The sequence below is a fragment of the Rhinatrema bivittatum genome, chromosome 6, assembly GCF_901001135.1.
Source record: "Rhinatrema bivittatum chromosome 6, aRhiBiv1.1, whole genome shotgun sequence".
NCBI lineage: Eukaryota > Metazoa > Chordata > Amphibia > Gymnophiona > Rhinatrematidae > Rhinatrema > Rhinatrema bivittatum.
Genome location: NC_042620.1, coordinates 324,079,785 through 324,091,954, shown reverse-complemented (window position 1 = coordinate 324,091,954; position 12,170 = coordinate 324,079,785). Strand labels below are relative to the sequence as shown.

Genomic DNA, 12,170 nt, shown 5'->3' with positions numbered 1-12,170 from the left:
CTGTATCATTAGGAATATCTTCTAATACCTTTATTTATTGTTTATATGTTTTTCTCACTGTTATCTGTTATTTAAGAGTTTCTTCGTTATATGTAATGCTACTTAGCAAGTTACTTTGTTATCTGTAAACCAATTTGATTTACATACAGTGTAAGAAGACCGGTATATAAAAACCCAAAAATAAATAAATAAATAAAACTGGGAAGTGTACCGAGGAGGTTGAAGTGCAGGCATTGAATCGGCTGGGAGGGGGTGCCCCGAGACATTTAGAACGGTCTCATGAGAGCAGGTTGTCTGAAGTAGATTTTTTTTTTTTTTGTCCTGTCTTTTATATGTTTTTCTAACTAAATTTCTAAGTTTTTCTAAGTAAATATCGAGCATGATATATACCAATAGTTACTTATATTAAGAATCTCTCGCCAGTTGCGCTGTTTTTCTATGCTTTCTCTGCATGCACCCTGCCTTTACCATGTTGTATCATAAGAACATAAGAAATTGCCATGCTGGGTCAGACCAAGGGTCCATCAAGCCCAGCATCCTGTTTCCAACAGAGGCCAAACCAGGCCACAAGAACCTGGCAATTACCCAAACACCTAGAAGATCCCATGCTACTGATGCAATTAATAGCAGTGACTATTCCCTAAGTAAACTTGATTAATAGCAGTTAATGGACTTCTCTTCCAAGAACTTATCCAAACCTTTTTTGAACCCAGCTACACTAACTGCACTAACCACATCCTCTGGCAACAAATTCCAGAGATTTATTGTGCATTGAGTGAAAAAGAATTTTCTCCGATTAGTCTTAAATGTGCTACTTGCTAACTTCATGGAATGCCCCCTAGTCCTTCTATTATTCGAAAGTGTAAATAACCGAGTCACATCTACTCGTTCAAGACCTCTCATGATCTTAAAGACCTCTATGATATCCCCCCTCAGCCGTCTCTTCTCCAAGCTGAACAGCCCTAACCTCTTCAGCCTTTCCTCATAGGGGAGCTGTTCCATCCCCTTTATCATTTTGGTTGCCCTTCTCTGTACCTTCTCCATTGCAACTATATCTTTTTTGAGATACGGCAACCAGAATTGTACACAGTATTCAAGGTGTGGTCTCACCATGGAGCGATATAGAGGCATTATGACATTTTCCGTTTTATTAACCATTCCCTTCCTAATAATTCCTAACATTTTATTTGCTTTTTTGACTGCTGCAGCACACTGAGCTGACGATTTCAATGTATTATCTACTATGACGCCTAGATCTCTTTCTTGGGTGGTAGCTCCTAATATGGAACCTAACATCGTGTAACTACAGCTAGGGTTATTTTTCCCTATATGCAACACCTTGCACTTGTCCACATTAAATTTCATCTGCCATTTGGATGCCCAATCTTCCAGTCTTGCAAGGTCCTCCTGTAATGTATCACAGTCTGCTTGTGATTTAACTACTCTGAATAATTTTGTATCATCTGCAAATTTGATAACGTCACTCATCGTATTCCTTTCCAGATCAGTGATATATATATTGAAAAGCACCGGTCCAAGTACAGATCCCTGAGGCACTCCACTGTTTACCCTTTTCCACTGAGAAAATTGACCATTTAGTCCTACTCTCTGTTTCCTGTCTTTTAACCAGTTTGTAATCCACGAAAGGACATCGCCTCCTATCCCATGACTTTTTAGTTTTCGTAGAAGCCTCTCATGAGGGACTTTGTCAAACGCCTTCTGAAAATCCAAATACACTACATCTACCGGTTCACCTTTATCCACATGTTTATTAACCCCTTCAAAAAAATGAAGCAGGTTTGTTAGGCAAGACTTCCCTTGGGTAAATCCATGTTGACTGTGTCCCATTAAATCAGGTCTTTCTATATGCTCTACAATTTTGATCTTGAGGATAGTTTCCACTATTTTTCCCGGCACTGAAGTTAGGCTCACTGGTCTATAGTTACCCGGATCACCCCTGGAGCCTTTTTTAAATATTGGGGTTACATTGGCCACCCCCCAGTCTTCAGGTACAATGGATGATTTTAATGATAGGTTAAGGGTTACTGTTTCTGAAAGATTTACCCCGAAGTTCTCCTCTCTTTGTCCTAAACTATAGTTAACTATATTTATTTATTTTAAGGATAATTAGGATGGGGAACTCTTAATTATGAAAATGCTGTGTAATGGGTGGAAATATCTGCCCTCTTCTGGTTACAAACAATGTGATGTCACTAACAGGCCACTCCATGTCTGTTCTTTATTGGAGATGATACAAAAAAGCAAGCAGAGATGAAAAATACAAAAAATAGGGAAGGGGCCTGGCTAGAAGATGGGAATTACAATAGATTTTAGAAAAAAGTAAAAAATAAAGCCGCCCCCCTTGCTTTAATACATTTGTAAGGTTGAGTAACAGTACTGGACCGGAGTTTGTATAAATTAAAAAAAAAATCTGACTCACTTGACTACATTGTTTTCTCTTTCTGCCGAACAAGGTAGTCTATGCTACACTGTAATTATGTGATGTTAATATTTAAAGTTGTTAAACTGGAAAATGTCCACATATATGATAGTACAGCAATAACTAATCTGCAAGTAGTTTCACTTGAAAAGGATTACACTTTAAAATCAAGCTCCCATTCCTTCCCTAGTGTAATACTGTTTGGAAACCAGGTTAAAGATGCTGTTCTGCAGAGAACATCTTGTATATGGAGACACCAGTGCAGGAAGATCTTCATTTTCAGTAGATACAGGTGGTTCTTTGCTGATAATTAGAAGTAGTCTTTTTGTCTAGATTTTGTTTTGGTGACACTTTGAAAGGCATCTTCAGTTTTTGAGAGTGGAGTTTCTGGGTTCAAAGTTTTCTCTTCTGAGAAACATCTTTAGCTCCTTAAGTTCCTGGGGATGCAAGCTTTGGTCTACGCCAGGAGTCAACTGGTAGCTCAAAGGGGATACAATATAACCGTTTCTATAGAGACAGATCCGCTTGCAAAATTCAAAGGTGCTAAACATTAGACCAAAGTATGGGACAATCTGAAAGAAAAAAATATTGAACACTAATAATTAACACAGAATAACCAAACCATATTCTTCACTAATATTCTAAGAAAGATTAGATTTATATCATTATAGACAAAGCCATCAGCTGTCACTGTATACACTACTCTACTGGATTTCTATGGTTTCACTCCATAGGCTGATCACAATTGTACGATGTTATGAACCAAGGCAAAATCTATCGCCACAACAAATAGGGAGCCTCCAAAAAGGAACTTTAGTTCTACCACAAAATATCAACAATATATGGAGCTAAGTAATATATACTGGAAAGGAGATGAAAGTATTGCCCCACTACTCCTTGAGGAAAGCAAAAGTACTGTCCTCTCCCCTGCACACTTAGGTGGGTGGAAGCAATTTCACCCACATCCCACTTCACCCAAAGCTAGGAGGTTTCTGCACTGGATTTGTGGGATGAATTTGGGTTCAAATAAGCAAATGTGTGATTATTTCTGTAAGATATGCCTGACTGAATTAGTCTAGGTTGGTAAGTTTCCTCTTCCCCTTATACTTCCAGAACAAAAAGAACCAGCGTGGATTCCAGAATCATAAGCTTTCTATTACAACTACCCAAAATATTTACTCCTAATGTTTTAAACTCATGCCCTCTCCTTAGAACAGTTATCACAGAGACTGTCCTCAGTCAAGGGTCATGTTTGTAGACTCCTTTGGAGTCTACAAACATGAGCTCCCAGTTTGGTCAGCAACATTGCTATTGAGTGATATCTGGAGCCTCTGCTTCCACCAAATCCCCAGTCTTGGTGAGCTGGGAAGCAGAAACCCAAGTATGGGAATTAAGTGTATGTTCCTCTGCATGGAAGCGTGTAGCACTGCCACTGAGCTGGTCTAACAAAAGATTTTCATAGTGCATTAAATCCTTTTGATTTCATAGTTTGACAGCATTGGTGCAAATAACAGTTATTAAACTGGATACTCTGGTTATCCTGCGCTGGAAATCTTATACTGGTCTTCTCACTTAATTAGCATTGGTATTTCCTATCATTTTATTCTGAATGACTAAAAAAGGTGCTATCCTGAGTTAAAGAGGATGACAAGATAGGCATTCTCCAAGACTAAAACACTAAAAAATGAAATTTCAGAACTATTACTAGTAAATTGTAACCCCGATATTTAAAATGGGCTCTAGGAGTGATCCAGGAAACTATAGACCAGTGAGTTCAGTGCGTGGAAACTATTCTAAACAAAATCACAGAACATAGAGACATGTTTTAATGGGACTCAGCCAGCATGAATTTACCCAAGGGAAGTCTTGCCTCACAAATCTGCTACTTTTTAAAAAAATATTTTTTGAAGGGTTAATAAACATGATAAAGGTAAACTGTCCCTTATGAGAGACTTCTAAGAAAACTAAAAAGTCATGGGATAGGAGGCGAAGTCCTTTTGTGGATTGCAAACTGGGTAAAAAAGAAAGACAGAGTGGGATGAAATGGAGAGATTACTTACCTGATAATCTCGTTTTCCTTAGTGTAGGCAGATGGACTCATAACGAATGGGTATAGTGTGCTTGTGCTAGCAGTTGGAGACGGATCTGACGTCAGCACGTAGTACATATACCCCTGCAGGAAGTGCAGATGCTCAGTAATCTTCCTTGCAAAAGCATTATGGATATGTGTGTGACTGACCGATTGATTAACTGAACATGATTAACCTGACCGATTGACAGTAGCTGGAGACTGCCAGTGTTCTCAACCGGAAGGCGTCGACACCTGATAGGGTGGATGCCCTATGTAAGGAAGCATGGCTTACCTTGAAACAATGAATCCCCATAAATAAATCGGCAGCCGGGCAGGATGCTGAGTCCAAAACGAGATTATCAGGTAAGTAATCTCTCCATTTCCTAGCGTGTAGCAGATGGACTCATAACGAATGGGATGTACAAAAGCTACTCCCGGACTGGGTGAGAGGCTGCCCGAGGTACGTTTAGGATTACCCTTGCAAATGCTGTGTCCTCCCTGGCCTGGACGTCCAGATGGTAGAATCTGGAGAAGGTATGGATGGAGGACCACGTTGCCGCTCTACATATCTCTGCAGGCGACAACATCCTAGTTTCTGCCCAGGAGGCCGCTTGTGCTCTGGTAGAGTGAGCCTTGACCCGTAGAGGTGGTGGTTTTCCCGCTTCTACGTAGGCCACCTTGATAACTTCTTTGATCCAGAGAGCAATAGTCGCCCGTGAGGCCGCTTCTCCTTGCCTCTTCCCACTGTGAAGGACGAACAGGTGGTCCGTCTTTCATACTGTTTCCGACATTCCCAGGTATCTGGACAGCAGCCTGCCGATGTCGAGATGACGCAGTGTTCGACCTGCTTCCGATTTCTTCAACCCTTCCATGGTTGGCAAGGATATGGTTTGGTTGAGGTGGAAGTGTGAGACTACCTTGGGTAAGAAGGAAGGAACCGTGCGAAGATGGATAGCCTCTGGGGTGATTCTGAGAAACGGATCGTGGCAGGACAGCGCTTGTAGCTCTGAGATGCGGCGTGCTGAGCATATGGCCAGCAAGAATACCATCTTCAAGGTTAACAAACGGAGGGACAGGCCTTGGAGGGGTCTGAAGGTGGGTCCCGCTAGGAATTCCAAAACTAGGTTGAGGTTCCACAGGGGCACTGGCCATTTCAGTGGCGGGCGAATGTGTTTGACTCCTTTCAGGAAACGTGAAATGTCTGGGTGTGTGGCAATGCTGTTGCAGGCACATCTGGGGCCGTAGCAGGATAGCGCTGCCACCTGAAACTTGATTGAATTGAGGGACAGACCTTTCTGAAGCCCATCTTGCAGGAAATCCAAAATGATGGGGATTTTAGCGGCATGTGGATTGGTGCTGCGAGTTTCGCACCAGGCTTCAAATACTCTCCAGATCATTATATAAAAGTTAGTGATGTAGAGAACTTGCGTGCTTGGAGGAGTGTATCTATTACCGCCCCCGAGTATCCCCTTTTCCTCAGTCGAGCCCTTTGAATGGCCAGACCGTAAGAGAGAATTGAGCTGGATTCTCGTGGAGGATGGGCCCTTGCCGCAGCAGGTCCCTGTGAGGGGGCAGGGGTAGAGGATCCGCTGCCAGTAGTCTTCTCATGTCTGCGTACCAGGGTCTTCTTGGCCAGTCCGGGGCCACCAGAAGAACTAGGCCTCTGTGCCGCTGAATCTTGTGTATAATGGCGCCCAGCAGGGGCCATGGGGGAAAGGCATATAGCAGGATCCCCTGAGGCCATGGCTGCACCAGGGCGTCGATCCCGTGGGATAGAGGATCTCGCCTGCGACTAAAGTATCTGGGTACTTGAGCGTTGGACCTGTCCGCTAGTAGGTCCATGCCCGGAGTCCCCCACCGATCCACAATCATCTGGAAGGCCGTGGACGACAGCTGCCATTCCCCCGGGTTTAGGCTTTCTCTGCTGAGGAAGTCTGCCGTGGTGTTGTCCTTCCCGGCGATGTGGACGGCGGAGATGTCCTGGAGATTTGCTTCCGCCCAAGCCATCAGGGGGGCTATTTCTAAGGATACCTGTCTGCTTCTGGTTCCGCCCTGTCGGTTGATGTATGCCACCGTGGTGGCATTGTCCGACATCACTCTGACTGCTCTGTTTTGAAGTCTGTGGGCAAATCGCAGGCAGGCTAACCTGACTGCCCGTGCCTCTAGTCGGTTGATGTTCCACCGCCCTTGGGCGGTTAGCTCTTCGCAGTGTGCTCCCCAGCCGCTCAGGCTGGCATCTGAAGTGAGCAGGGTCCAGGTTGGGGAGGACATTTTTGACCCCCAGCTCGTGTGTCTGGGCTGCAGTCACCACCGTAACTGATTCCGTACTCTGGCCGGTAGAGGTAGATGCACGGTGTAGTTCTGTAATCATGGGCTCCACCGAGATAGGAGGGCGCGTTGTAACGGTCTCATATGAGCCCGTGCCCATGGTACCACTTCCAGAGTGGACGCCATTAGGCCGAGGACCTGTAGGTAATCCCAAGCTGTGGGCCGGGTGGTGCTCAGCAGAGTCTGTAAACGATTCCGGAGTTTTGATCTCCTCTTGGAGGTCAGGCTGACTTTGTCTCCCTGGGTGTCGAATCGGACTCCTAGGTATTCCAGCGACTGCGAAGGCTGTAGGGAACTCTTGTTTGTGTTGACTACCCATCCTAGGCTTTCCAGAAGAGATATAACTCTGTTGGTTGCCCGGTGGCTCTCCTCCGGCGACTTTGCCCTGATCAGCCAATCGTCTAGGTAGGGATGGATGAGAATTCCTTCCTTCCTGAGTGCCGCTGCCACCACTACTATTACCTTGGTAAAGGTCCGCGGCGCGGTGGCTAACCCGAAGGGTAAAGCCCGGAACTGAAAGTGTTGTTTCAGGACTTTGAAGCGTAAGTAGCGCTGGTGATCCCGATGGATTGGGATATGCAGGTAGGCTTCTGACAGATCCAGGGATGGGAGATACTCCCCTGGCTGTATTGCACTTCGGACTGACCGCAGAGTTTCCATGCGAAATCCTGGGACCCTTAAGAATTTATCTCCCATGCAGGCACTGGGATTATGGCTTTTAGGGACAGGAGCCTCCACAAGGTAGCTTCCAGTGCCGCCCTCTTCAGGGGTGGATAAGGAGATTCCACAAACTTGTCCGGAGGGGGATAAAGGAAATCCAGGTAATACCCTTCTCGGATGATGGCGAGGACCCACTGGTCCGAAGTAATCTCGACCCATCTGCGGTAGAATAGGGTTAGCCTGCCCCTTATGGCTTCTTCCCCCAGATGGGTCGGCTGATTCTCATTGTGGGGTGCACCCGGGACCCGATCCCGAGCCGGTTCCCCTCTTGTTATGCCTGGTCCGAAAGGACTGGTTCCTGGTCAGAGAACAAGGTGCTTGGTAGCTAGTCCTGTAGGGGTTGAAGCGTTGAGAGCTTCTACCTCTAGATGGCCTAGGACAGGGGTCGGGAACCCATGGCTCGCGAGCCAGATATGGCTCTTTTGAGGGCTGCATCTGGCTCGCAGACAAGTGTCGCCATACTTCGCGGTTCCCCGCTGACCCAGCTGCTCCCCGGTCCTCCGCCGCCCGGGCTTAAAATGCTGTCAGCCCGGGCGGAACGCGGCAGGACAGCTGGAGTCAGCGGCACCGGCGTGCTCTCTTCTCCCCCCCCCCCCCCCCGCGGCCCGGAAGAGGAAGTGGAGAGCATCGGGTGCCTGCGCGGGAAGAAGAGACCACACTAGCGTGGTCTCTTCTTCCGCGCAGGCACCCGATGCTCACCACTTCCTCTTCCGGGCCGCGGGGGGGAGGAGAAGAGAGCACGCCGACTAGAGTCATCCGGGTGCCTGCGCGGGAGTCATCGGGTGTCAGCCGGGTGCCAGCGCTGGAGTCATCGGGTGCCTGCGCGGGTCTTCCCGCGCAGGCACCCGATGCTCTCCACTTCCTCTTCCGGGCCGCGGGAAGAGAGCACGGCGTGCTCTCTTCTTCCCGCGGCCCGGAAGAGGAAGTGGAGAGCATCGGGTGCCTGCGCGGGAAGACCCGCGCAGGCACGCTAGTGTCCGACGGGAAGAAGATTGCAGCGCGGCTCGGAGGAAAATGAAAATCTTCAACCGCGGCCGATGGGACTCCGCCTTCGCCTCCGCGAGGGCTGAAAATGAAGGAGGTTAGCGTTGGGAGGTGGCTGCTGCTGCCGCGAGTTCCCGGGGGCGGGGGGGGGGGGGGGGGGGGGGGAGAGAGAGAGAGAGTGAATGAGCGAGATGTGTGTTTGAGATCCTGTGTGTGTGAGTGAGAGATTGCATGTATGTGAATGATTGAGAGCCTGTATATGTGAAAGAGAGTATGTCTGTGATTGAGATCCTGCCTGTGAGAGAGAGAGCATGAATGTAAGTTTACCATTGGGACCTGTATGTGTAAGTTGTAATTGAAAACCTGTTTGTTTGAAAGAGTATGTGTGTATGATTGAGATCCTTTGTGTGTGAGAGAGATCATGTGTATGTATGATTAAGAGCCTGTGTGTATAAGTAAGAGAGAGATCATGTGTGTCTGTGTCTGATTGACAGCTGGTTTAGGTGATGGAGCATGTGAGTATGTGATTGAGAGCCTGTGTTTAAATGAGAGAGAGAGACCATGTGTGTCTGTGTGATTGAGAGCTGATTTAGGTGAGGGAGCATGTGAGTATGTGATTGAGAGCCTGTGTTTAAATGAGAGAGAGAGACCATGTGTGTATGTGTGTGATTGAGAGCTGATTTAGGTGAGGGAGCATGTGAGTATGTGATTGAGAGCCTGTGTGTAAATGAGAGAAAGAGAGGACATGTTTGTAAGCATGTGAATGAGAGTCTGTGTGTGAGAGAAAAAGACAGCATGTATTTATGTGATTGAAAGCCTGTGTGTGTGTAAGCGTGAAAAGATAGACAGCATGTGTGTAAATGTGTAATTAAGAGCCTATATAAGTGAGAGAGAAAAACATTTGTATATGTGAGTGACTGAGAGCATGTGTGTATAGGTGTGTCATTGAGAGCCAGTGTGAGAGAGAGCGCTGGTATGTGACTGAGAGAGGAGAAAGTTCCAAGCAAACCACCCCACCTCCTGCTAATTCAGAACAATCTCAGGACACCTGGATATCAAACGTTCCCAGGTATGCAGAGCAAAAAAATTTTTGTATCCTTATTATTTTTCATTACTGGATCTTTGTGTCTGCTATTTTGAAATATTTTGTTGGTATCTGGAAATGTTTTATATGAGTTTTTAATTATTGGATATTCCACTCATCAGCTGTTTCGAAATATGTTCTTTTTGTTAGTACAGTTTTACTGCTGATGATTTTATATTTCTTGATTTGTTTTATAAGGATGTGTGATGTTTCTTTTTTCCTTTGTTACACTGCATACAGAGACTCTGGCTTGTTGCAGTTTCCAATTCAGTTTTTGTCTGCATGCTTCTTGTTATGCGTTTTGGTCTCTTTATTCTATGTTAGGTGAGGGACAGCACGTGATTCAGGTGAGGTTTTCTGCTGGCGTGTAGTTTCTGTGTAGGACTCTATAGCAGCCTGACTTGGTCCGTTTTCCTAATAGGAGATGTATTGGTGTCTTAAGTCCTGGTGTAATATTTTCAGAGACTTATTGTACTTTAAAAGTGTGATCTTACATAAAATGCACACATTTACTTGTATTTAGTTTTAAACATATTGTATGGCTCTCATGGAATTACATTTTAAAATATGTGGCGTTTATGGCTCTCTCAGCCAAAAAGGTTCCTGACCCCTGGCCTAGGAAAAGGGCGCTGGTTCCTCCTTAACTTGTCTTCTGGTAGATGGGGTAATGGAGAGGCGCCCCATTTGTTAGCCAGTTTCTCGAGGTCGCTGCCGAACAGGAGGGATCCCTTAAAGGGCATTCTTGTAAGGCGCGTCTTGGAGGAAGAGTCGGCCGACCAATTTCGTAGCCAGAGCTGTCTCCTGGCTGCCACTGAGGATGACACTCCCTTGGCTGCCATACGAACTAAGTCGGAGGCTGCGTCAGTGAGGAATGAGAGAGCTGATTCCATTTCTTCTCCCGGGGTGTTGTTCCTGGCTTGTGATAAACAGGAACGCGTCACCACGGTGCAGCAGGTCACGATTCGTAGGGACATGGCTGCCACCTCGAAGGCTTGTTTCAGAATGGCGTCCAGGCGCCGGTCATGTGCATCCTTGAGGGCTGCCCCTCCCTCCACTGGAATGGTGGTGCGCTTCACAATTGCGCAAACTATGGCATCTACCTTGGGGCATGCCAGCAGCTCCTTGGTTGCCGGGTCCAGGGGGTACATGCTAGACAAGGCCCGACCCCCTTTGAATGAGGCCTCCGGCGCATTCCACTCCAGATCGATTAGCTGCTGTGCTGCTTGAAGGAGGGGAAATGGTGAGCCGTTTGACGAAGGCCCTCCAGCAGGGGGTTCATTCTAGGTTCCCCTGGGGTGCCATGGCCCGGGATAGCCAGCTCCAACAGGCATTGAGAGACCAGGTCTGGGAGATCCTCCTTAAGAAAGAAGCGTCTCATGGTTCGATACGGCTCTATCCCCGAGGGAAGTTCTCCCTGCTCGGGGAGCTCGCCTTCTTCCTCAGAGCAATCTGAATCCCCCATAAGTAGGGCTTCCGGGTGGAGGGTGGCCGTGCCTAGGTCTAGAAGGTCCAGGGGCAGGTTCATCCGGTACGTATGGGTCCATTCGGGGATCAGAATGCATCTTGTCAAAGGCGTGAATCCCCCTGAATAATTCCACCCAGGAGAGCGAAGCAGGGTCTAGCCTTAGGGGCACCAGGTCTCTAGGGTTCCCCGGCTGCTCACCTCGGCCTGCTAGGTCCGGGGTGTTCCCTGAGGAACTGGCAATTAATCTGGGCTGGGATCGGCCCTGGCCTGGAATTCCCAGGGCCTCCTCACATTGGGCACATAGGGAGTCTGCTTCCTCACTCTGTGTGGCTCTGAGGTGGCATGCTGAGCAGAGGCCTAGAGCTCTTATGCCTGACTCGGGAGGTGCTGGACCCGTGGACGCATGGGCTCTCATACGCTCCATCGCATCTGTTATCTCCATGCGCCGCTGCGCTCCCAGCCAAATGTATGCGCCTTGTAATATGCGCGAAAGATGTGTGCCGATTAATGTGCGCCCATGAACGTGCACCCAATTACTTTCGGGCACCTAACATACACGCCCGTTGCTTGTGCGCTTAGTCTGGACACTAGGTCAAGGTGGCGAACCAGGGCAAATGGCGACGGCGAGCAGGCAGGCAAAATGGCAGGCTTCCATGTAGGCCGACCCCGCTAATCCTCGCTCTTCGGAGACCAGCAAAGTAAAGATGTACGCCTTACCTGATCTTCGGCGCTTCCCGGCTGTGACCCGGGCGGTCTCCGGCTGCGGGGGGAGAGAGTGATTACCGTCACCGCCTCACTCGAGGAAGTGCACTCGCTGCCTCTAAGCCGCGCCCGAACTCGTCTCGCTCGGGAGCCAAGTCCTCACTGCGAACGGATCGGGACCGAGGCTGCCTCTATGCCATGCCCGAGCCCTTCTCACTCGGGGGCTAGGTCCCTGCCGAGATTCGGCCACTGGACCGAGGCTCTCACCTCCGAGGGACCACGGAAATCACCTCTGGAAACTCAACTGGGGGAGGGACCCGAGGGTATCACTGCAGGAGTGCGGGGCTCGTCTTCAGGTAGGATTCTTCTATGAATT

At 47.8% G+C, this 12,170-nt stretch overlaps 1 protein-coding gene across 1 annotated transcript in view; it reads right to left on the bottom strand.

Moving 5' to 3' along the window:
- Positions 1 to 2,222: 2,222 nt before the first annotated feature.
- Positions 2,223 to 12,170, bottom strand: part of SLC25A43 (solute carrier family 25 member 43) — a 101,789-nt gene continuing 91,841 nt past the window's right edge. Inside the window, exon 5 of the mRNA XM_029607604.1 lies at positions 2,223 to 3,012. Coding sequence (XP_029463464.1) covers positions 2,806 to 3,012 — 207 coding nt within the window. The 3' untranslated portion in view covers positions 2,223 to 2,805. The remainder of the gene's footprint in view (positions 3,013 to 12,170) is intronic.